Here is a 25,143-nt window from a genome sequence, read left to right on the forward strand (position 1 = left end):
GACAGGTCAGTGCCGGCATGGCTACGTTCACCTGTCACTGACAGGTCGGTGCCGGCATGACTAGATTCACCTGTCACTGACAGGTCAGTGCCGACATGGCTACGTTCACCTGTCACTGACAGGTCGGTGCCGGCATGACTAGATTCACCTGTCACTGACAGGTCAGTGCCGGCATGGCTACGTTCACCTGTCACTGACAGGTCGGTGCCTGCATGGCTAGATTCACCTGTCACTGACAGGTCAGTGCCGGCATGGCTACGTTCACCTGTCACTGACAGGTCGGTGCCGGCATGACTAGATTCACCTGTCACTGACAGGTTGGTGACGGCATGACTGGATTCCCCTGTCACTGACAGGTAGTGCCTGCTTAGATAGATCCAGCTTTCGCTGCACAGGATGCTGGCTCCATAGTTATTCGTAAGATGTGTCATATCTACAGTGAGGCTGGCGGCCATGCTTAAAAATAAAGATAACTAAAAACATCCATTTGCCTTTAAATATCCATCTCTACCTGCAGATGTCAGTTGCCAGGACTGACATCACGATGGGCTAAACTCACCTGTTACTGACAGATAGGCGCGGCCATGGCCAGCTCCTGCTTTGCTGAATGCAACACATTCATAAAGGCCTTCATGCTTTCCAGAGACAGATGTGATTTCCCAAGTGAAGTTCCCTGATTCTCTGTAATAGAAAATAAATGAAAGAAAAGAAAATAATTACAAATCCTATGTAATATTTAGAACCCAGAGTCCCGCTCCAGAACTGAAGGATCACCTCGATCGAGTGACCCACTCCAGAACTAACGAAACTCATCAGAACGAATGTCTTACTCTAGAACTGGCAAATACCCCAGGCCTAATGCCCCACTCCAGAACTGGTGTAACACCCAAGACCTAAAGCCCAACCCCAGAACCGAAGTAATTGTAATTGTAGTTAAATAGTGCTTACTACCCCTGACGAGGCTTCAAATCGCTTTTCTGCGAGTAGCATGCTACTCTAGAACCCAAAAGGATTAGTGGTGGATTAGTAGAAGGAAATATGAGTATAGTATTAGTATTGGGAGGTACAAGTTTATTTGAGCGGAGGAAAAGTGAGTCTGTCAGTTGGATTGAATAGAGTAATAGAAGGATAGAAGAGGGAAGAAAAACAGAAGTGTTAATTGGGAGATCAGAGTAGTAAGTTGAGGTCTAGGATGAGAAAAGAAGAGATGGAGGGAAGAGCCTGTAGAAAGGGATTAGGGAGAAAGAGAATCAGTAGAAAAATGACGTTTGGGATGAGTTAAAGGAGAGATAACACGAGGGAGAGTTTAGTGGGGTTGTTTCGGAGATCGCAGTAGTGAACTGATGTTTGGGGTGAGCCAAGAGGTGTAGAGGAGGGAAGAGTCTAGAAAGGGTTATTCTGAAGATCATAGTAGTAGAAAGAGTTTGAGATGAGAGAGAGTGAAAATAGAGATACATTGATAAAGGTGTAGGGGTGATGGTAGGACAGAGTAAAACTTTCGAGAGAGTATTTTTTTCGTGTACAATTGGGCAGAAATATATAGATACATGATTATATAGTAAGGGAATATATGTGTAAGGAATATAAATAGATTTGAGATTTGTGTGTTTTGATTTTGTGGAGTAGTGAGAGGAGATATTGACTTACAGGCACATGCATCAAAGTAAATACCGGAAGCAAATGGGCAGATTCTCAGAATCCGTCCCTTTGCTCCCAGTATTTTTGCATTTGGGATTCATCATCCCAAATGCAAAAATCGCAATTTAAGGAATCTCTACATTGCGATTGCATTTAAGGAATCCCAAATGAGATTCCTTAAATGCAATGCATGAAAGTAAAAAAAATTGCGAATTCGCTAATAGGAGTAGCAAATTACCATGAAGTTGAACTTCATGGTAATTTGCTAAAACTTTTAAAAAAGCACTTTTGTGCATTTTTCAAAGTTTCATGTTGCGCACACACATGCCCTTAGGGCATGTGTGTGTGCAACATATGTGCATAGATCAATTTCAGGGGTACAACAGGGTGTCATTTTGACACCCTTGCACCCTTAAAATTGCATGAGCAATTTCCGAGTACCTACTGGTACTCACAAATTGGTCATGCAATCTCCCTTTCATTAGGAATGAATGGGACAGCATTCCTTAATTGCGACTAGCAATTTGCGAGTAGCAATTAAGGAATGTTTAGGAATCGCTATTTTAATTGCGATTCCTACATGCATAGGCTTTTGCTATTCCTAAATAGCGGTTCCTTAAAAATCGCTATTTAGGAATTGCAAAAGCCTACGTTGATGCATCTGCCAGTTAGTTGCTTTCTGTGAAAGCTGGTGAGTGGTATTTGAATAGTGCAGGGGTGGTGATGTGTTTTGGAGAAGAATATGTGGTGTGTGAGAGGGGATGGGCAGGAGTTATGAGTCTTTGTATTAGATGTGATCACTGCAATATGTAATGTGTGTGGTGGAGCGGAGTGTAAGGATTGTATGGCTGTATATAATTGGTAAAAAGAGGAGGCGTGTTGGGGGATGGTGTGATGGAAGGCTGAGAATAGGTTTTGTCATGATAAAAGGGGATCTGGTATGAGCAAGTAGAGGACAGAGCGGGTGTTTTGCTTGAACGGGGAGTGTGTGTCTGGGTGCATTAAAGTAATGTATAATGTGGCTTTGTGTTGGTGATGTGTTAGTAGTATAGGACAGAGTTGTGTTTTGGGTGAAAATGCAAGTGCCATAGTATTGCAGTTGGGGTAGAATTGTGTGTGGGTGTGATTTGTGGGGGTTTGCAGTGGTTCAATACACATTGGAATCTGTATGAGGTATGTTTAGGGTGAATGAGTCGAATGCCTTTGCTGATATTGTGTTTGGATGTTGGCGGATGTGGAGGGCTTAAGGTGGTAGCTCGCATGTGAAAATTGGGCAGCATCTTTGGCCCTAGGCCCGACCCAAACAGGCAACTGCCCTTGTCCTCTCCGCCCAACTGAAGAAGGCAACTGCCCTTGTCCTCTCCACCCAGCCCAAAGAGGTACCTGCCCTGGTCCTCTCCGCCCAGCCCAAAGAGGTACCTGCCCTGGTCCTCTCTGTCCTTAGCCTCGAGGCACAGGCTGAGACGCCATGAGCCCTATGCTTAAAATTGCCCTATTGGCCAATGGAACCCTAGCCCTAACCAGTCAGAACCCTAACCCATAGAGCCAATGGGAAGCCTGGCCCTTTTAACCAATTACAGCTCTAGCTCTAACAGTCAATCAGAGCCATAGCCATAATCCCCAAGTCAAATAGGAAACTCTAGCACTAGTAGCCAATCAGAACCCTAGCTCAAACAGTCTATGGAGCAACCACTCTCACAACAAGAAGCACATACCACAGCACTCAGCCCTTGTAGACCGCACAGCACCAAGCTTTTAGTTGACATCTGCAAAATTATTACACCGCATCCATGCCTTCTGAGCACACTCAAGCACGTAATACATCAGACCGGAAGTTATATACAGTGGCAGCTCCTCCGCAATGGCAGAGGAGCGTCGCCCCACTGCCTGGCTCTGAGCCAGCAAATGTAAAATAAAATGATGCTCTTGCATCGTTATATTTTACATTTTCTGGCTCTTAGCCAGTGGTGTTGGGAGGGGCGGGGCTTAGGCATGGGAGGGGGGAGGAGTGCTACGTGCACTCCACTCCCTAAGTGCGCATATGTGTTTGACCCACCGTCTCAGGCCGACCAAAACACACAGGCGCAATTAGATTTTCTCTGGCCCATCTACATTGAGCAGCCGGCTGGACAAACCCCACAGCCTCCCTGTTCTGAGCAGGTTGTCTTTCCTACCTGCTCAGACCAATCCCAGCGCTGCTCTGCAGCATGGGGATTGGATGGGAGTCTGGGTCCCAGAGGCTGCTGGGACCCAGGAAGTGGAGAGGCGGCGAACGCGACGCAATGCTGGAGACGACCGGCCGCGGCAGTAAAAGGCAAGTTATATTTATTTTTGTAATATTGTGATTCCCCCCACCTCTCCACCCGAGACCGCCTGTGTGACCCCGCCCGCCTCACCCCCCTTTGTTTATGGCAGAAGCCACTGGTTAAATAATAGTAAATTAATTAGGCTAATAGGACTTTGGGACCTTTCCTGCTATTTACCCAAATGCTTAAACGACCGCAAGGCCCTATTGGAGGGGAAAGACAGTGCCATGTAGGGTGTGTGAGGTTTTTTCCAGTATCAGCTCCAGATGTACCCGAAGCTTGGTTCATGTGCAACCTCAAGGTTAGAGATTGATCGTTGAAAAAGTGTTTAGGGTGAGGTTTCAGGTAGCATTGACACACACTGACTGGTCCTCCGGAAGTAAAAGACACACAATTGATGGACGGAATGCAGAACAAATCGAAACATTCACCCCCATTCAAGAGATCTGGGTTACATCCATCATTCTTTTGCTCACCTTGCCACCCCAGTTTGGAAGCAGCCTTATGCAAATCAGTCTTCACCCTGCGCCCAATGGGAACAGTTCAGCCCGAACTGCCAAGCCAGGTCCACCCTGGACCGGAAACAAGTATCCTAGGACCAGTTTTGGGGTTTCACCCCTCATCAGCCAGGATAGCTTGAATCCAGTGGCACAGTGTTCTTTTTGCATTGTTCCTCCGGATGTGCCATTACTCCTGGACCAAAGCAATAAAATAAAAATATATCTGAGGTGTCTGGCGACAGTCCTAGTACTATTTAGGTATTTTAGGTTCCCCCATCTATGTAACCTATCTGGTGTGTGTGATGGTTCTGTGGTGGCTGTCAAAGTGCGGACTGGTTGTGTGAAATGTCTGCACTCAGTCATGCTTTCTGACCCCATCTTAATTATTTTTGCACTTGATGCGCAACAACCATTGTATCATTCCAATGGCCTTTTAACTCTGACCATTCATTGGCCATCCACTCCTGCACGGTTGCATATGTAATCTTGCGAGTTCCATCACCCGTAACCTCTTCAGTCTGAAAGGGAGGAGGACGGTGTTGATTCGCAATAAAGGTAGATTAGTTCTCGTAGGGCCAGAATCCTCCTCCCTGGGGAAACCATCCCTTTCCGAGTGTTCATGCTGGCACCAGAGGGGCTTTCTCCAAAGATGGGTTTGCTGATTAATTTTTCACAAGGATCGTGAATCCTTGTGCCTGCCTGGAAAGAATGCCCTATTCTAACCTATACCCTTCTGACACTACTGGCATAAGTTCAACTTTATGGGCTAGTAGTCTAAATGGCAGTATGAATGAACCCTGCAATATTGGATGTGTGCTCCTCCCACTGAAAAATCTTTGGTCCAAAACCCACCTCTAAGTCCTCTTTCGGGGAAGGGGTGGCTTAAGCCTATCGGTGTCCCTGCAGCGCACAACTGGGGTTCTGCAGAGATTAACAGCGAGGTCAGGGCGGTGCAGAGGGAAGGAGGCTGGTACGATGTCCCTGCTATACCTTGGCAGTGGCACCCTGTCCATGTTTAAAAGCAAGGCTGCCCCAAGTTTCTACACTGTGTTTGACTCAGACTGGACTGGCAAAAGTCCCGCACATGTCATTTTGGTCACACGCCCCTCTTAATGTGATCATGTCAGTCTATCACAAGCCCCTCCCCCCCCTCCCCGGCATACACACAGCTGCCCCGGATGAGCAGTGTCAGTTGCCAAACACGATAGTGACAGGCAAACAATCTGTCCTACTGAACAAGAAACTCAAAGGCAACACATTCCTTAACACGTGCCAGCTTCACTCTGGCATCCCCCCTTCCTTTTCACGAGTAACCCCTAGCAGAAGGCCGCCCTCCTCATCACCACACTATCTTTCCACTGCCCCTTCTCCCATGGTCCACCCTCATTTAGGCACACACACCCTGCTTGTAACACCTCCACGAGTCTGTTTCAAGGCAGCGCTCACTCGGAAGCGGTTCCTGTAGTACTCGGGCCCTCTCTCCCTCCTCTCCCGGCAGTTGGACCCCCACCGTCCGCCCTACCATGGGCGTAGGAGACACTAAATTTCTGGGGAGGACAGGGACCCTATACAAATCGCCCATTGTGTGAGACCGTACGCGCGTTAAATGTATACAATCGCATAGTTATGAAGAGAAATATTAAGAAAGGCAGGCAAGTAGTGGACTTGTAAGATGTACTGGCTACTCAAATGCGGTATTAAGATGATTCTTGCTCAGTTGTTAAATGGTGACAAGTACAAAGAAATGAAACTGAGGGACTTGAGACAAAATCTTCACTAGCAGTATCCTGAACCCAGATACCATCAGGTGTAAAACTCCACATAGTTGTAAGAGCAATAGAGAATTGTGAAACACAGAACTAGGAGAGAGTGTGTGTGAGATCCACGAAAGCTCAAACATGGTGCAGGTAACCTGTAAATGTAATGCGATTTATATAGCGCACGTATCACCCGAAGGCATCAAGGCGCTTGCTTAGGGAACCCGTCCTGGTATTCCCCTGTCAGATACCCCGACAGGGTATCCGCAAGGTGAAAGCCAGGCATCCCGCCGTGAGGGGCCGTTGTGGAGATTAAGCAAGCTATTGCCCAGAGTCGCAGAGTGTGAACCCGTGAATCGAGGAGGCACCGGAGCGAGAATTGTCGAATCCATGGACATTTTAGGACTCAAGACCCCGCCGATCCGGGAATTGAACCCTGGTCCCGGGCTGACCTCTGCTTCCAGGTCTGCCTCCTCTAACCATTGAGCCACACTTCTCCACTGACCTCCACCAACCTCTAGCCTACAGTCCACCGGTACTCTGCCATTGCCTGCCCTTGCACCCAAAATATGTAAGGGAGTGAGTACCACTTTGCCAATTCCCAGACTTAAAAATCAAATAAATAATAGTGCAAATACTATGTTCATTGTTTGTATGATAGGTGTGACCCCTGCAGGTGGACATTTTACACATTGAAGAAACACCGCTTTAAAGAATACTACTTCACAAAGCATTAATAGCCAAGAAACCAGCTAACTCTAACACCACTGGTTGACTTTCAGCTGCACTATGTAAGGCTAGGTTTCAAAGTCCATGCCTATAGTAGAAAACATAAAACTACAAGTACCAGAATGCAAAGGGCTGCTGGCTAAAGAGCCACAAGTGGCTGACAACCTCATCTATAATTCTTGTCCACTTGGAGCTTTAAAATTTAAAGTCACTCAGCTGAAAATCTAATTTGTACAGTCTTCAAAAGCATAATTTTTCCTGAAATCAAACTTGAGTGTCCCTAATTCAAGATGACCCACAGCTGTCACAAACAAACACAAACAGAAAGCTCAGAGGGCATGTGGCACTTGGCACACGTTTTATCAAGAAGATGCCCTAGCAGGCCTGACACTTCTATTTTTTTTTTTTTTTTTTAAATATCTTTTATTTTACCTTTAAAAAAAAAAGCACACATTACAGAAAATAGAAAAAAACAAGAATGCAGCATTTTGTTCATACATTTGTTCATCTTACAATACAATCCAAATAAATTTCACGTTAAAACTATTTAACCGCCAAAGGGGGAAAACATATATCATATATTAAATTATATAGTATAGTAAACACCATCATATTACATCAATAAAAAATAAATCAGCCTATTCCTGTTCTCCATTTCTCCAAAGGTCCCCATATCTTAATACCTCGTACTCTCCCACTCCTACCCTTTCTTGCATATATGTATTTTTCTAAGTTATGTATGGCAATGAGATTTGATAACCATGTTTGCAAAGTCGGGGGATTCTTATCTAACCATACCCTGGCTAACATTAATCTAAAGACAGCCGCTGCCATAAACAAAAACATTTCATCACCTGAATCCGCATACTCATTTCCAATATCCACACCCAGCATGATTAAGCCGACCGAGAAGGTTAACCTGATCTTTAATGAATTGGTTAAAAAGTTTTCGACATCCTTGATTAGTGTGTATAATTGAGGACAAGTAGCAAACATGTGGACGATATCTGCCTCAGTAGAGTTGCACCTGGGGCACGTAGTGCCTTCTGTACCCCCCCACTTCGCAATCCTGGCTGGGGTGTAGTATAGCGAGAATAGCGTTTTGTAGTGTTGGGATTGCAAGGGGGCGGAACATAGGATAGACCGACCTAGCTCCAGTGAATCGTTAAATGATTCGGGTGTGACCTCTATCCTTTCCCCCCATTTGGCCCTATGTTTATCTAGATCATCAGGTCTGTTTTTTGCCAGTGCAGCATATATTAGCCTAATGGAGTATTCCTCCCCTGTAATTAGCCCTTCCATCAACTCAGTTGGCTGAAAGCCCAGTGGACCTCCTTGTTTATTCCTAAGGAAACTCCTGATCTGAAGGTACTTAAAGAAGTCCCTTCTGTTTACTTTATATGTTCTAACCAATTCCTCAAATTGTATTATGCCCTCTGGTTTGACTAAGTCCCCAACTTGCTGTATCCCTTTACCCTCCCATTCTGCCATTAGTGCATCAGAAAAGATTTCTTCAGGGAATGATTTATTTTTGTAGACTCTGGTGTACCTATTAAATCTACCCATGCCCGACTTCTTTAAAAAAATACTCCAGACTTTAAGTGCTGCCCTTAGGGTTTTGTACGGCTGCCTTCTAAGGTACCCCAAATCCGTATAATACAGGAATCCATTGTCAGCGTTTTGCCCCAATATCATTGTGTAGGTTTCAATTGACATATTCATGGTCTTTGATGCCCCGCCACCTCCTCCAATTAATCCCTGCATGTACTGGAGTGCAGCCGCCAAAAAGTATAATCTAAAATCTGGTGCACCCCACCCCCCTCTATCCCTTGGCAGGGAAATAAATTTATATGCCCTGCGAGTTTTCCCTCTTGCCCATATAAATCTATTGGCCAAGCTTTCCAACCTATTAAACCATTTGTTGTCAAAAATCAGAGGTATTGACCTGAATAGATACAAAAATTTAGGCAGGACCATCATTTTCAGCACGTTTGTGGTTCCAACCAATGAAAGATGTAGATTACTTATCCTTTCCAGGTCTTTTTTTACCTTAATAAGCAATGGTTCAATGTTGCGCTCTACTAAATCCTCCAGTTTTACAGTAACATCAATGCCTAGATAGGTTGCATTGCTGACCACCCTGCTATCTAAACTTGATGCAAATCTATTCAGAATGATCTGTGTTTTAGTTTTATTTAGGTTATAACCTGACATCAACCCAAACTCATGCGCTTCTGCCTCTACTCCAGCCATAGCTATATCCGGATTCGGAGTCAAAATAGCCACGTCGTCAGCGTAGGCCAGAATTTTCACAGTGCATCCATTGAATGAGATGGGTTGAATAGCCTGGTTTTCCTCTAATTTACGTAGTAGTGGCTCAATATACAGAGCAAACAGTAATGGTGAAGATGGGCAGCCCTGACGAGTCCCCCGTTGTACATGTATTAAATCCGAGTGCCCTCCGTTTACTCTAATTTTGACCACTGGGTCTCTATATAAAGCTTGTATAGCGCATATATAGCCTGACCCAATACCACACCACCTCATAGTTTCCCATAGATAGTCCCAGGCGACCCTATCAAAAGCCTTCTCGGCGTCTAAAAACAATGCTGAAAAAGGGTCGCCTGTAACATCTGCCACATCGATCGTAGTGATTAGCGTCCTAATGTGCTGAGTGGTACCCTTCCCGGGTATGAAACCATGCTGTGACGGGCTCACTAAATGTTCAATACAGCCTGCTAATCTCTTTGCCAACATTTTAGAGTAGACCTTACTATCTGAGTTCATCAATGTGATGGGTCTGTAGGATCCCGGGAGGGTTGCGGGCTTCCCTTTTTTGGCAATAACAATTAAATCTGCGCCGCGCCAAGAATCTGGTGAAAGCCCTCCTTGTTGCACATGTACCATAACTTCAAACATATAAACCAACAAACAGTCACGAAATACTTTATAAAATTCGACCGGGATTTGATCAGGTCCTGATGCCTTTCCTGCTGGTAAGCTATTTAATGCATCTATAAATTCCTCCATACATAGGGTAGAATCTAACATTTCGCCTTCTTCTTTTGTAACTCTTGACGCACACACACCTCCAAGATAGTTCCTAACTTCCTCCATATCCTCAGTATTGCCCTGTGTATACAGTTTTTCATAAAATCCTCTAAAAACCTCTCTTATCTGGTCTAAGCCTGTAACAATGGTGCCCGTTGGATCTAGTATCTCTTTTATTTCAGCATCCGCCCTTTGCTGTCTAGTTTTAACCGCAAGTATGTGACCCACCTTCTCACTACATTCATATAGTTCTTCTTTCTTAGCCAAATATTTTTCAGCAGACTTTTTCGAGAGGCTTTCAACTGCGTCCGCCTTAAGTGCTACTATTGTTAGTATTATATCTTCCAAGCTGGACTTAGAACTTACTGCAGAAACTAGTTTACCTTCCTCTATGATCAATTTTTGCTGAAAAGTTTCATACCTTAACCTCTCTTTCTTACGTCTATTCAACACATAGCTTAGAGTTTCTCCTCTAATGCCTGCTTTAAAACAATCCCACGTCTGCCCTACAGAAGCTGTCCCGTGGTTAATCTCCCAAAAAATCCTGATCCACTCTTCCATATGTTTCCTATATTCAAGATCTTGGAGCAGGCTCCTCTCAAACGTCCATGTGGACCTCGTTCTCCGTACTTGCGCAACCTTGATTGATAATGACAATGGGCTATGGTCAGATATAGTTCTTGGATATTTCTCAACCTGAGTCGCGTGAACCAAGGACCTAGAAACTAAAAAGTAATCTAGTCTTACCAACACCTGGTGAGGTGCCGAAAAAAAGGTACTACCATCTAAAAATGGGTGTTGCATTATCCAGGGATCTGCCAGTAGATTATTTTTGACCATATTAGTAATGGCCCTGTGTACTTTTTTCTTCCTGCCATTATATACTGCTCCTGTGCTCATAAATGAACTGGTAGGATCATGCATGTTAAAATCGCCACAGCAAATTATAGGTTCAGGCCACTGTGCCATTTCTATATCTAAAAACTCCCAGATCTCTGAATCATCCTCGGTAGAGCCATAAATATTTATTAATGTGACATTGAGCCCTTTAACTTTTAGTTCCGTGATAACCCATCTTCCCCAGCGATCCTCTTTCTTTCTTATAACAGTCACTTCTCTACTTCTCCCCAGAATAACAACTCCCCTTGTCCTGGATCCCTGCCTGCTAGCTGCAAGTACATCAAAGCCCAGTTGATTCATTAAGTAGATCTGCTTTTCCTCTATATGTGTTTCTTGTAAACATACTAAATCTGCTTGCAGATTTCTTAAGTACGCTGCTACATTTGTCCTCTTCCTTGGATCATTCAAGCCACATATATTTAATGAAACTATCTTACATGCCATTTTGTGCTGAAAAAAGGACCAACTCTTCCTAACCCAACTAACATTACCGACTTCACGCCCCCTCCTTCACTCTTCCTCCCTCCTGCTTTACCAAAAAATTTAAACAACAATTTAAACAACAAACAAACAAAATGCATAGTCAATGTGTGCTAATTGTCTTATCAAGATCATACGCTTCAACTGTTTTTTGCTTTCCCTTCCCCCCCGCCTCCCCTGCCTGACCCCCCCTCCCCTCCCCCTACAGGCAAATAGGTCACTCATGACCTATGTGTGGACGCTTCCTGATTGAGTTAGGAGGGAGACCGTTTTTTTTCAGTGGATGAGGATTTCGACCCAGCTCAGCAGGAGAGGAAGGGTTCCGAGCTGGAGGAGGAGGAGGAGGATGAGGAAGAGGCAGAGAGGGAGGATGAAGACGATGAGGAGGATGATTCATGGTCAGCCTCTACCTCTACCGCCTCAGAAACAGATATCGATAAGGAGTCTACATTGAAAAAGACAAAGACAAGGAGGCATAGGCATGAAAGGTCACCGACAAGGGGTGCTGAAAGGAAGCTGGTTTGGGACTATTCAGCTACATCACAGACATATCAAGAAGAGTCAGAAGCAGGTTTGAACCAGGGAGATGCGCTTGGAAAGGTGTTTAATATGTTGAAGCAAATTCAATCTGAAGCGAGATCTACAAGCCGAAAAACAAGGCAGGACTTCAGGAGAATACAAACGACGCTTAGGAAAACTAACAAACTATATGAAGGCTTAGCAGGGAGAGTCTCTGAGGTCGAGGAGAGAACAGGTAAAATGGAGGATGACTTTCGTAGCTTCAGTGAATTTAAAGAACAACAGGAGAAGAAAGCAGATGACATTTTATGGAAAATGGAGGATTTTGAAAATCGCCAAAGGCGAAACAATGTACGCATTTTGGGAGTGGCAGAAGGGCTGGAAGGGCAAGACCCAAGGGGTTTTGTGATTAAGTTATTAAGGGGGGCATTCCCTGAGTCCCAGTGGCAGTGGGAGGTAGAAGTACAAAGAGCTCACAGATTCCCCTTTTTCCAGCGGAAGGTATACGGAGCCAAGGGAGGGTCAAAACCCCCACTTCCCCGAGCAATTTTGGTCTATGTTGGGAACTTCTTACTCCATGAGGAGCTCATCCAGAAAGCTAGACCAGATAGCAAAAGGTCGGTGGAGGGTGTTACATTTTTCACGAGACCAGATTTCTGTCATGTGACAGTAGAAAGGAGGTGGAGACTCAGAAGATTGATTTCGGAGTTTCAGGCTCTAGGTTCAGAAGCATATCTGCTATTCCCTGCCAGGTTGAAAGTAGTTACGAAGGGCAAGGTCAGGATGTTTATATCAGAGGTGAAAGCGCAGGAGTTTATTCAGGACTTGGAAAGGGCGAAGAAAGAGGGGCACTGAGGGACAAATATTTCATTTTTTGAGAAAGGGGGAGACACATTATAGGAGACGGGAGAGGGGTGCGACTAACTCAATCAGGAAGCGTCCACACATAGGTCAGGCCTGACATTTCTAAAGGTGGACAGGCGCCGACTGGTGCAGTAAGGTCATAAGGGCTACTCACATTTCAAATGTTCTCCTTGTTAAAAAATATTAAGCTGAGATTGTGCAGGCTAAACAAGACTACTTTGTTACCTTGACTACCTCGCTTTCCTCGCCGAAGGAGCTTTTTAAAACTGTTGACTCTTTAGTCAAACTGCAAGCCCCTGATCCTGTCATTCCTTCGCAGGACTTATGTGATAAGATTGCCTCCTTCTTCCACACCAAAATTCAGGAAATTCACCTGGCCCTCGAGGAACAAAGAGCTTGTATCAGTGCGCCCACTGCAGGGAGATGAGCATGACTACTACTGACATCTCCCCACTGTGCACCCTGGACTCTTTTCCTCCGCTGGCCTTGCAAGATCTGGAGTTACTGCTAAATAAGACCAAGTCTGGTTCTCCCCTGGATACCTGCCCACTGAAAGTCATCAAGCAGTGTAGGGAGACCCTCCTGCCACCGCTGCTAGAGGTAATGAATCTAGCCATTAGAGACGGTATTTTCCCTATGGAATGGAAGAAGGCGGTAGTAAAACCCCTGTTAAAAAAGGCCTCCCTGGACCCGGAGGTCCTAAAAAACTTCCGGCCTATCTCTCTGCTCCCCGCCCCAGCGAAGATGCTTGAGGCACATCTCAACAAGCATCTCGCTGATTTTGTGGAAAGCTCGGGATGCCTGGACTCCTCCCAGCATGGATTTAGGAGGGAATTCAGCACCGAGTCAGCCCTCACCATCGTGCTCGATAAGATCCGCACGACAGTGGATGGGGGCCAGACCACCCTCCTGGTCCTGCTAGATCTAACTGCGGCTTTCGATACCCTTTCCCCCTCAGTTCTTTCATCTCGGCTGAGGGAGGTGGGGGTGAAAGACACAGCTCTGGATCTTTTGACCTCTTTCCTCACAGGGAGACAACAAAGAGTCAAGCTGGGGGAGTTCCTATCTCCATCCCGACCAGTGCTGTGTGGGGGTCCCCCAAGGGTCGGCGCTTAGCCCGACCCTTTTCAACATCTATGTGACCCCACTAGCCAGACTAATAAGATCTTTCGGGATGGAGGTAGTCTCTTACGCAGATGACACCCAAATACTCGTCTCTCTCCCCCATTCAGATGTACTAACCGCCTCCAAGTTTAGATCTTGTATGGAGGCGGTTGGTCATTGGATGATTCAGAACTCTCTTAAACTGAATGGGGAGAAGACTGAGGTGATGGTGTTTGGGGGGAAAGAAAACATCTGGTCAGCCAACTGGTGGCCTGACTCTCTAGGAACATGCCCTTCCCCTACAACATCTGCCAAGAATCTCGGGGTGACGATAGATCCTGCCCTTGACTTGGGCAGCCAGGTGAGTAGAACCGTCTCCACCTGCTGGAGTCTGATTCACACCCTATGAAGGATTAGGAAATATCTTTCCTTGCAGGCTAGAAAACAAAAAGCCGTCGCACTCATTGGTTCTCGTTTGGACTACTGTAATGCGCTGTATGCTGGGCTAAACAGGAGCCACCTGCAGCGCTTACAGGTAGTCCAAAACGCCATAGCCAGATTTGTTCTGGACATTCCCAGACGCTCCTCGGCCACTGCGGCCAGGAAAACGCTGCATTGGCTACCGGTAGAACATCGAATCCGGTTCAAAGTCTTATGCATGACCTACAGAGCCATCGCCAAAAATAGCGACACGGGAATTCGGTCCATCATTTCCCACTACAACCCTGGAAGGAACTTGCGTTCCTTCGGGAAATTGCTTCTGACAGCCCCCCGCGTAAGAAGAGCTAGATGGGGTGGCAGAGCCTTCTCCACTCTAGCCCCTAAATGGTGGAATGATCTTGCCCTGGACCTGAGATCCCTTCCGTCTTTACAGAACTTTCGCACTGCCCTAAAAACTCTCCTCTTTCGGCAAGCCTATATGTAAGGACGTCTGTTTCAACTTTTGATCATATTTTTAGGCGCCTTGATACCTGCGGGTTATTGTTTTTGCGCATTATAAATTTTCATCATCATCATAAAATGCTGGTTCAAGACTGTGAGTAAATCTCTTGCACTTTTTGTGAATCACAAACACAAGCACAAGAGGCTTAAGTGGGAAAATCAATTTTTAATTTGGGAACACTGTCAGGCTAGTAATGGTAAAAGACTTGATAATTGGGCAACTCAGTTTACACTTGCAACGCCTGCAAAAAGGGCCCTCATATTTCTCTCCGGGTTCAGAGTGGTTCAGCCTGAATAAATGTAGCTTTCCATTAATGTTATCAGCGTACTCTATAATATCATTAGATACGCAGTGGTCAAGCCATGGTTCTTCCCTTTTCCTGAAATTGCTCTCAAGTATATTAGTCCACTTGGTTAAGCTGATGTAATGCAAGACTACACATCCCAAGATGCATTAGTGTGCTTAAGGAAAGTCAGGGACTACAAAATAGCGTTTTTCCTGATAGTGTCATCTGGCACCTTTATTGGGCTTCATTAGTAAAATGGCAAGGCACAGGGAAAGTGCCCTTGCCACTATGCAGCCCGTGATTCCTAATTTCAAACCCCAGTTCCCACCTGAGCCAACTGTGATCTGTGACTGTCGCGCTTAACCCCTACTCTGATAATACTCCAGTTTCTGGGGGTTCGACATTGAAAACATAATAAGCTGAAAGCAGTGGTCAGAGTGGGGGAAAACAGTAGGAGAACTGTGGGCAGAGAATCAGAGACCCAGAATAACCTGAGGATTAGATTTATGGGTGGAGTCAGAGGTGTGGCCAGAAAGAGCAAATCTTCCCTATATTTAATATTTGTTTAGCAATTCACTGACCAGTTACAAAATACTACGCTATCTAATTCAACCAATAGCCGCACATGCTTATTTAAGGTATAATATGAGTTATTGACATTAAAATACATTCACAAAGTTGGATATGTTTCCAATCACAGAATGTCCCAAATACGCTTAAAAGTGGAATCACCGGCCATTTGTCTCTGAGCCAAGCAGTTTCTGTCATCAGTACTTTTCTCTTTTCCTCAGTTCAAATATGAATAGCAAAATATCCTAGTTTGCAAATGTTTTGATCATAATGATAGTTTTAACATATTTGCCACATAATTCACCATCTGCTGAATAATCTGACAATTTTAACTAAAAAGTGGTTTGTAGCTCACAGGGATCAAAAATTACTGATTAAATGTGACTTATGTTGCTGCAAAGTGGAGGGCCCTTTGCAAAGGTTGACTGGTCACCTTTCTCATTGCTGCATTTGTATGATACACTGGTACTAACGAGGCAAAACCTTTGCAGAGACTGTAGGTATGTGTAAAAATGACAAAACTTGTAATGTGTGGCACAGAACATATCCAATCACAACATCATCTTGGTTTTCTGGATTATTCTATTTTTTCATGTCAGCTGATTTTATTGCTGTTTCACTAGTAGTAATTCATCCCCCTCTTCCCGGACGATATCACTGTCATGTCATACATGTGAACTAAGTCCCATTAAGTCACTGTTGTCTAAGCTGCATGCCAATGCATTTAGTTTTCGGCAGCACCAACCCACATGGCTGGGCTTCACCTTTACCCATAGCTTAATGAACCAGGGCTCTCTTCGTGGAAAGTAAACAACACTTTAACATGCTGGGTGGAATCAGGGCCCTTTGTTAGCTACACCTAGGGGCAGATTCAAGGACATAGTACTCCCACTGTTAGATTGTGCTCAGTAAAGGAGAACGCTCCCACCGAAAGCTCACCTCTTGAAGGGGAGAATTACACATTTCATTTCAAACCACCAAACTGCGTGTCTTTTCAAATACTGCAAACGTCTTGAACATTAAATAGCAAGCCCAAATTTCAAGCCACAGACAATCTAATTTTAATGTTACCCTCTGTAAATAAATATTGGATTAAAATATTAGGGCAAGAAGAGTGCAAAGGTTTGAATGACCTAGCTAATGTTTTAATGGCAGTCCAGGGTGGTCTGAGAGCACTGAATCCCTCTTTCAGAGACAGGCGTTGCAGATGAAGCCAGGCTAGCAGCAGGCCCTGCTTTGCTCTGCATGGATGTGTTGTGGCAGTGCCTGTCTGAGAGATGGAGATCAAGTTATCACCGGCCCCACTCCCAATCATGTTAACATGCACTTCATAAACTAGCTGGACACAAGCTGAGGACATGGCGGCCCTAAAAGGTTAAGTACACATGTTTGACCCGTGCAGACCTCCGCAGATCTTAAATACGTTGTGCTCTTGTGAGGCAGCTGACTGTGCTGAAAAGTATCCTGGGAGTATCTTTAAATGCTTGGACGCTCTTCTTATATTTAACAAATTGTTTTAAAAAAACGCTGTTCTTCTGGGGAAACATTTTTTGAGTGCAGCTTGCTCCAAAAAATAGAAAGTCGCCTATTGGATATCTTGTGTTATTCTCCAATGATGCGGCCTTAGGATTCCGGTAATATTTACACCCCCCTACCTGACCCTCATGCAACTGTAAATTTTGTAACTTGTGGGATTGGAGGTAGGGGGGGAGGGGTTATGCGCGTGCGTGTCCGTGTGTGGGTACAATGCCACTGAAAGTCTATTCCTCTCTTAAATCAATAGACCAAATCATATGTAAATGGCACCAGAACCTATAAATCGCATTTCATTGTACAACATCCAGCGCCTGGTGTTCAGTATAGAGACCTCCGAAGGATGAAAGGCTGAGTCAGCAGTGATAAGTACATCAGCACATGTATAACTTAAATGGCAGCAGTAAGTCTTTTGTCGTTTATTTTAAGCCCATAGACATGCGTGCGCACCCAGTTAAACGGCACTCAGATTGTGACATGATGAGAACATCTGAGCCGACACGGCTCCTCCTTTCAGCAGCGCACTAGTTGCATCGCATCATTGTGTTATGTTGTGGAATGTCTTTGCTGGCCAGCGCACTGGAGCGGAGGCTGTGTTACACAAGAGGAGGGTATGGGTTTTAGGCAGAGCCACTGGAATTCTAAAACTGGGGAGCACAACATTTTCACTGTCATGTCACGCCTGGCTGATCACATGTCAATGTCAGGTAAAATCAAAGTTCAGCAAATAGCAAACTAAAAGTGGAGTCACAGAACAGAAGAGAGGGAGAGGCGCAACGAGAAAGCAAGAAAGAGGGAAGGGGAAAAACGAGTACAACAGAGCGACAGATGAATGCAGTGTAACAGCCCTTGGCTTTACTTACAAGTTAACCGAACCAAAAGTCAGTCACTTCAATGGGATAGGTACTCACGCAGGAGGGACCTCACACTTAGTGGGAGCGTACTGCTGCAGCCCTTCCGTCTTCAAGCCAGCAACAGACACGGGGGCGAGGAGTCTGAGGTCAGCAAATCAATCAGTGCACTGGCTACAGGCAGCTGAGGTGAGAAATAAAGAATTCCTGGAGCCTCAGGGGTGCTGTGCCACACAAAGAGTTGAACAGGGCATAGGCAGGGGGGCGAGTGGCCTCTAATGTCACCTTATGCTGTGACTATCGGATCATTGGCGGCTCACAGACAGGTAGCTGGAGAGGGGCCAGGTCAAGTGCAGGGCCATTAGGTCACGCAGCTCCGCTCGCACTTTTTTTTTGCGCACTAAAGGCCTGCTAATCTCCCTCTCAGGAGGGAGAAGGAAAATGTGTTTGTCCCCTCGTCCCCCCACCCTCGTCCCCTGCGTCCACCCACTCCAAAATCTGGGGGGATATGTCCCCCGCGTCCCCCACAGTTCCTATGCCCATGCGCCCTACCTGTGTTGCACCGCAGGGCACAGAGCTTTTGATCTTTCACCATCAAGTAACTATACGCAAACAAAAGATTTGCAAATATGTGGTCCCCACGTGCCCAATAATATTTCCGGCAAATCGCTTCCACGCCGCTAGCATTATTTTCTGCAAAATGACAGCCCTAGGGAAATGCTCGATAAACTCGAAGGAAAACAGTACGCAAAACATTTCCGACTCACGATGCTTTGCATTATTCTGAGCTATTTTACATTAAACATCACAGCTCTAATTCCATACCCCTTTATAGAGCAATGCGTATAAAAGAAGCTTCGATGATGTCATCAGTGATGCAAATGATGTTATAGAGCATGTCATGAGTGATATAATATGTGAAGTCATAAGCAGGGCCTGGCGGGGGCACAAGCTATAGTTAGCTGTGCGAACTAAAACCAGTGATTTTCTGTGGGTTAATTGAGTTTAAACGTTAATGCGGTCACTGAGATAGATATTCACCTAACTATAACATCACTTTAACATTTGTTTTATTCCAGTGAAATTCTATATAATTTTTTTAACGTAAAGTAATATTTTATTACCATAAATTAAGCAAATACCCCGCAGCTGCGCATGCCTTCAGCCAAGCACAGCAGAGGGATGCCCGCCTGGCCTCTTGGCAGGCCCTGAGGCCAACTCCTCACTGTGTAGCCCCTTCAGCCGTGCACAGCAGAGGGTTGCCCGCCTGGCTTCTTGGCAGGCCCTGCGGCCAACTCCTCACTGTGTAGCACCTTCAGCCGTGCACAGCAGGGGGTTGCACACAGGGCTACGGCCAGACCCTTTTTGCTAACCCACCTGGAAGCAGCCAACCCCACACACCCTTTGGTCGTGTGTGGCAGGAGGCTGGCTGCAGGGCCCGCTTGTAGTCAGCCCTGCATCCATCTCCCTGCCAGCAGCCAATCGCATGCTGCGTATGACCTGTAGCCCAGCATGGGGTTGGCTACAGGGTCTGGCCTGATGCCATCTCCTGCGGCAAAATCCCCAGCAGGCTGCCATCCCCACGCCGCGCACCCCATCCTCCAGGGCTAAAAAATATATATTAGGGGGAAGGAGGGCATGCAGCCATCTTCCCAGAGCCTTAATTGGTCCCGGAGACCCCGTTTACCATGGAAGAGTTACCTAAGACCTAATATCCCACCTCAGAACCAACATAACTCCTAAGACCTAATGCCTTTCTCCAAAACTGATGTAACACCTTCGGCCTAACGCCCCACCCCAGAACCAATGTAACACCAAGGACCTAATATTAATAAAAACATTTATAAAGCGCCTGGTTACGCTATAATCAGTGTGTCTCCGCGCTATGGACGCAGTCCAAAGGAATGCAGAAATTCGAACAATCAGCGGCAAGTAGAGGTCGGAAGACACAGATCCAAAGTTAGTTCTTCGGGAAAAGGTGAGTTTTAAGTTTCAGGCGGAACCTTGTTTCCGAAGGCTGCATCCGGAGTTCAATGGGAAGTTCATTCCACTGTTTGCAGGCTAAATATCTAAAGGAGCGACCTCCCCTCCACGCTTTATGGATGCGAGGGACATGGAATTGCATACTTCCAAGAGATCTCAGGATGCGTTTAGGACGGTAAATGGTCAACACATTTTGTAGATATGCAGGGCCTTTGCCCTGTGCAATGCGGCAAGCCATGCACATAGTTTCAAACAGGATACGTTCCCGTATGGGGAGCCAGTGAAGAGTAGTTAAGGCTCGTTTCCCTGATGTCTTTCTGGGCAAATTAAGAACGAGTCTGGCAGCCGCATTTTGAACGCATACCCTACTAAAACTCCTATGAACCAATTGTAGGAAATTGGGTTCTTGTTACAGTACCCCCCATTTTTGGCCTGGTATTTGATGCAACTTCGACTGAAGTGCACTGGGTTCCAGCTAAACAGGTCCCCAGTCCCAGTGTTCTTTCCTCAAAACAAGATCCCAGGTCACTTGATCCCCAAGTGAACAAGCCCTTAGCACCTCCTTTAAGTCCCTAGTACGTGGTACCTCTGGTGCGTAGGGCATAGGCACTGAAGAGGGACACTAATAGCTGCAGCACATCTTGTGCCGCTCTAAGAAACCCAGCACCAAACTCTCACAGACTGCCACTGCAGGCTGCGTGATGAGATGCTATAAAAAGTGAAAACACAACAACACACACTTGTGTGCAATGTCCACTAACACTATGTAATATTTGTAAGTCTCTCTATAGCAGGCCTTACAGCACTAAGGCAGGGTGCATTATATTACATGTGAGGACTTTTCTAAATGAGCAGATATGCCCCTGTGTTGGTCAGTTCCATTACTGCCAGTACAAGTGACCAGGGAAGCCATCTTGAGACAGGTGCTGGACACTGGTGAAAACGAGTTCCACAGCTACATGATGGCTTCACTGAAGACAGGGGTGTTTGGTATCAAGCATCTCATATGAATGTACCCACACTGATTCCATTGATTGATGTATTAATACATGCACCCGGAGGGCACCTTAGAGGTGCTACCCAAAAACCTACTAACTACAAGTGTGCTGACGGACTGGTTTTAGCCTGCCTGCCACCACAGATGAGTGTCTGACCCTCGGGGGTGAGGGCCTTTGCTCTCAGGAGGTCAGGAACAAAGCCTACTTGGGCAGAAGGTTTTTACACCCCCTCCCACAGAATGTCTAGCGAATAGCATTCCAAGGCAGGGAGCTTCAAAGAGCCACTGCCTTTGGTATGCAAATCTAGCTTCCCTAACAGGAGAGGATGCCATCCCCCCAGGTCCAGGGCCCATTTGGCGCCTGGACAGACGGGAAAAATAGTAGTCACATAGGTGCACCCACCCTCATGCCAGTACCACCCCTAATGTGGGCTAATTGAAGTGGAAACAGCTTTTGACAGACTGCCATCTTTGCAATGGCAATCGTAGGAACTTTGGGACAGGGTTATGCCCATTTCCCACAGGAAGTGATCCTGTAAGGGTTGTAATGATCCCAGAGGTCAGTAGCCCATTGGCTACTACCCTACACTCCACTGACGCTCCATAATTTAGTACTTAGGGGAACCTCTGGCACCAGGAAATGAGATCCTGACGACCAAAAGAAGAAGAATGAAGAGCCGCAAGAAGCAAGAACTAAGTAAGAAGCAACGGACTTGGCCCCAATACTGCCGGCCTGTCTGCTGTTTCTGATGATTGTGCCAATGTTGATTCACACTGCAAGTTGCTGTGCCTCCGAAGGCCTGGGAGGACTGCCAAGACTCAAGAACTCCTGTGGAGTAGGGAGCTGTTCCCCTGCACTTTACAGGCACCACAGAAAGACCTGTAAGCAATGGCGGTCGACACATAAAAAAAAGTGGTGGGCGGAGGGCATGACAGGGGGGTATGTATTGGGGTGATGTGGAGGGGATAAGTAAGGTGCTAAAAATTTGAAAAAAGAGAAATAAAAATAAAGCTTGCCTGATGTTGATTCTGCTGCCTGGCATCTGCTTCCTGGTCCCAGCAGTCTCTGGGACAGCATCGGACTCCCCATCCAATCCCTGTGCTGCTCTCAAGATGAGGCAACCGCAAGGAGATGATGGACAGGGTGCTCAAACTTGTCAGGCATTCAACCCCAGTCACAGATCTGGATTAAATCCATCATAATTCTTTATCTCACTTCTCCACCCCAGTTCAGACCCAGCCATATGCAAATCAGTCTTGACCCTGTGCATCATGGGAACAGTCCAGCCCCAACTGCCAGGCCAGGTCCTCCCTGGACAGGAAACAAGCTTCCTGAGACCAGTTTCGGGGTTTCACCCCTCTTCAGGATTGCTTGAATCCAGTGGCAAATTGAGCAATAGACCCACGTCTTTCAGCACTCTGTCCATCATCTTGTTGTGTTTGCTTTCAAGATGAGAGCAGCACGGGGATTGGCCTGAGCAGGCTGGATCAACGCTGCTGAGGCACAGGGTGTCTGTGAAGTTTCTTCAACTGGGCTGTACAATACAGACTGGTTGGAGAAACCTAAGTGCACATGTTAGTTTGGCCGGCCTGAGACGGCCTGCCAAACCGACATGCACACTCAGTAGTGCACAGCCCTCCCCACCCTCCCATGGCCTGGCCCCTCCCTGCACACACTGCTGGCTTAGCCAGCAGCTGAAAAATAAAACGATAATAAAATATTGTTTTATTTTTTAGCTGCTGGCTCTGAGCCAGTGGGGCGACTCACCTCCGCCAATGCAGGGGAGCCGCCGCTGCCTGTGAGGAAACCAAGACATCGAAAACCCAACACCAGACCAGCACCAATGCACTTGCCGCTACAAGCCCGAGTTGAAGTGGGCCAATGGTGCCAGCATTGCCCTCCAGAGAAGATGTCCTCCTTTGGTTTGCCAAAAGGGGACCCCTGAAGGCTGCCTGAAGCCTCTTTGTGCGCCCCGACTAGGAGTGCCTACAGGGACAAAAACCCAATGCCTCCAGACACCTCTGCACCCGTCGCCTATGGAGAAGAGGACCAGAGGCGTTCCCACATCTCTGAGCGTCATGAGGCCTGAGCCGTCCTGTTGGTTCAGACCAGCTGGCCTCCCAGTCCAAACCTGCAGCCTCTTTATGACCGAACCGATCCCCATTGACTAACATTGGGCACCCAACCCTGTATTGCTACGCCCAGCCACCCATTGCTGCCCAGTGTGGCCTCTTGTTGCTGTCTTGGACCTCGCCCTATACTCACCTGAAGTACAGGAGATTGGTCCCGTAATTCGCTGTACTGTCCCTGTATGCACCCGACACAATGAGTAGATCTACAGAACCAATGTGGCACCCGACACAATGAATAAATCTACAGAACCAATGTGGCACCCGACACAATGAGTAGATCTACACAACCAATGTGATACCGGGCACACTGAGTAGATCTACAGTACTAATTTTGCGAGTTTCAAAAACATGATTGCAGGTGTATATGTAACACAGACAATCAATCATATAATTTCGAGGACTAGGCCAGGGGAAAGGCAATTGCTAATGACAAATTGTATGATAAGGAACATTTTTACATGTTTTGTAGGGTGACCTGTGTTGCAAAGCAGATTGCGAGTTAGGTATGAGTTCAAAGCCGGGAGACGTCAACCCAGAACAGTTTGGGCTAGGCTAAGCGAGGTCTGGGTTCAGAGTTGACCCCATGCAATATTATCCTCGAGTCCTATTTTATGTGTACTACACAATATATTCGACCTGGCCCTTATGCATGGAGCAGATGGCTTATGACCACATGTGTATATGTAATCCTTTTGTCTTATGTAGCACACTGGCGCTCGTCAAAGTCCAAAGTTCGCCAACATTGGTCCCTGCTCTCTTATGCGTCGCATCCCCAATCTGTACTCATCTCAATGTGTAGTGTAACATTGAACAATCTACACTACTGTGAAGTAAATCAACACATGTACTATACAAAAACAAAGACAAAAGAAGTGCACAAAGGTATTCGAGTGCCTCACGGAAGTAACCCCATGGGAGTCCACCAATGGACTCTGGTTCTCATCATTAGCTCTTCCATACCAAACAAGAAAATTGTGAAGACAAAAAACAATTTTATTATATATAGGCAGTGTGCAAGTGCGGTGAGCAAATACTATCCCTAATCAGTGATTTGTAACCAGCTGATAAGATAAGCTATAGGACTTGTCTCCCTATTGCTTAATTCCTGACCCTAAACAATGTGAGACCTACTGCTATTAGGACCACCTTGTTATGTTAAAATGAGCGAAACCAACACTAGTTACCATTCTTTATTCTATGCTGTGGGTTTGCTCAGTTAAAAGACACTCAGTTGCCTTCTAATTAGATTAAATGGACATGTGATTGTATAGATTGCAGAATCACTGTTTCAATCTGTATGGATTCCTTGTTGTTAAGATTACTTAAGTCCTAAGTCTAACTCAGATGTTATAAATTTACAAATTCTGCAAAGACTGCAATGGAAGGGTCCCATTACCTGTAGTAGGGACCCTAAGGTTCCCTGTGTTGTCACTTTTTGTTCCTAGGTGGTCTTGTATGATTTAGCAGGTCTTGTAAATTCCTATCTCCCTTGTACGAGTATAGGGATTTCTGTAGATTTGTGCCTCCTGCGTTGAGAATATTCCAGTGTTTGTCATTACTTTCTTGAGTGTATTGCACACGGGTGACAAAGATTGTACCACAAAATGTAATGTTATTTGACATTATTTACAATGTCTCATGGCATTATCCCTTGCTGTAAAGCTATTTTAACATACAAGAGGTATTATCTGCTGGGTAGAGGTATGTGATACGATTATCATTGTATTATCCTTCAGTGTAGAGCTATGTGATAAGATACAAGAGGTATTATCTGCTGGGTAGAGGTATGTGATACGATTATCATTGTATTATCCCTCAGCGTTGAGCTATGTGATAAGATACAAGAGGTATTATCTGCTGGGCAGAGGTATGTGATACGATTATCATTGTATTATCCCTCAGCGTTGAGCTATGTGATAAGATACAAGAGGTATTATCTGCTGGGTAGAGGTATGTGATACGATTATCATTGTATTATCCTTCAGTGTAGAGCTATGTG

General features: G+C 45.8%; 1 protein-coding gene across 1 annotated transcript in view; it reads right to left on the reverse strand.

Moving 5' to 3' along the window:
- HMCN2 (hemicentin 2) overlaps positions 1 to 25,143 on the reverse strand; it is a 563,480-nt gene that overhangs the window by 431,221 nt on the left and 107,116 nt on the right. The window contains exon 10 of the mRNA XM_086924818.1: positions 560 to 681. Coding sequence (XP_086780944.1) covers positions 560 to 681 — 122 coding nt within the window. The remainder of the gene's footprint in view (positions 1 to 559; positions 682 to 25,143) is intronic.

The sequence above is a fragment of the Lissotriton vulgaris genome, chromosome 5 (genome assembly GCF_964263255.1).
Source record: "Lissotriton vulgaris chromosome 5, aLisVul1.2, whole genome shotgun sequence".
NCBI classification, from domain to species: domain Eukaryota; kingdom Metazoa; phylum Chordata; class Amphibia; order Caudata; family Salamandridae; genus Lissotriton; species Lissotriton vulgaris.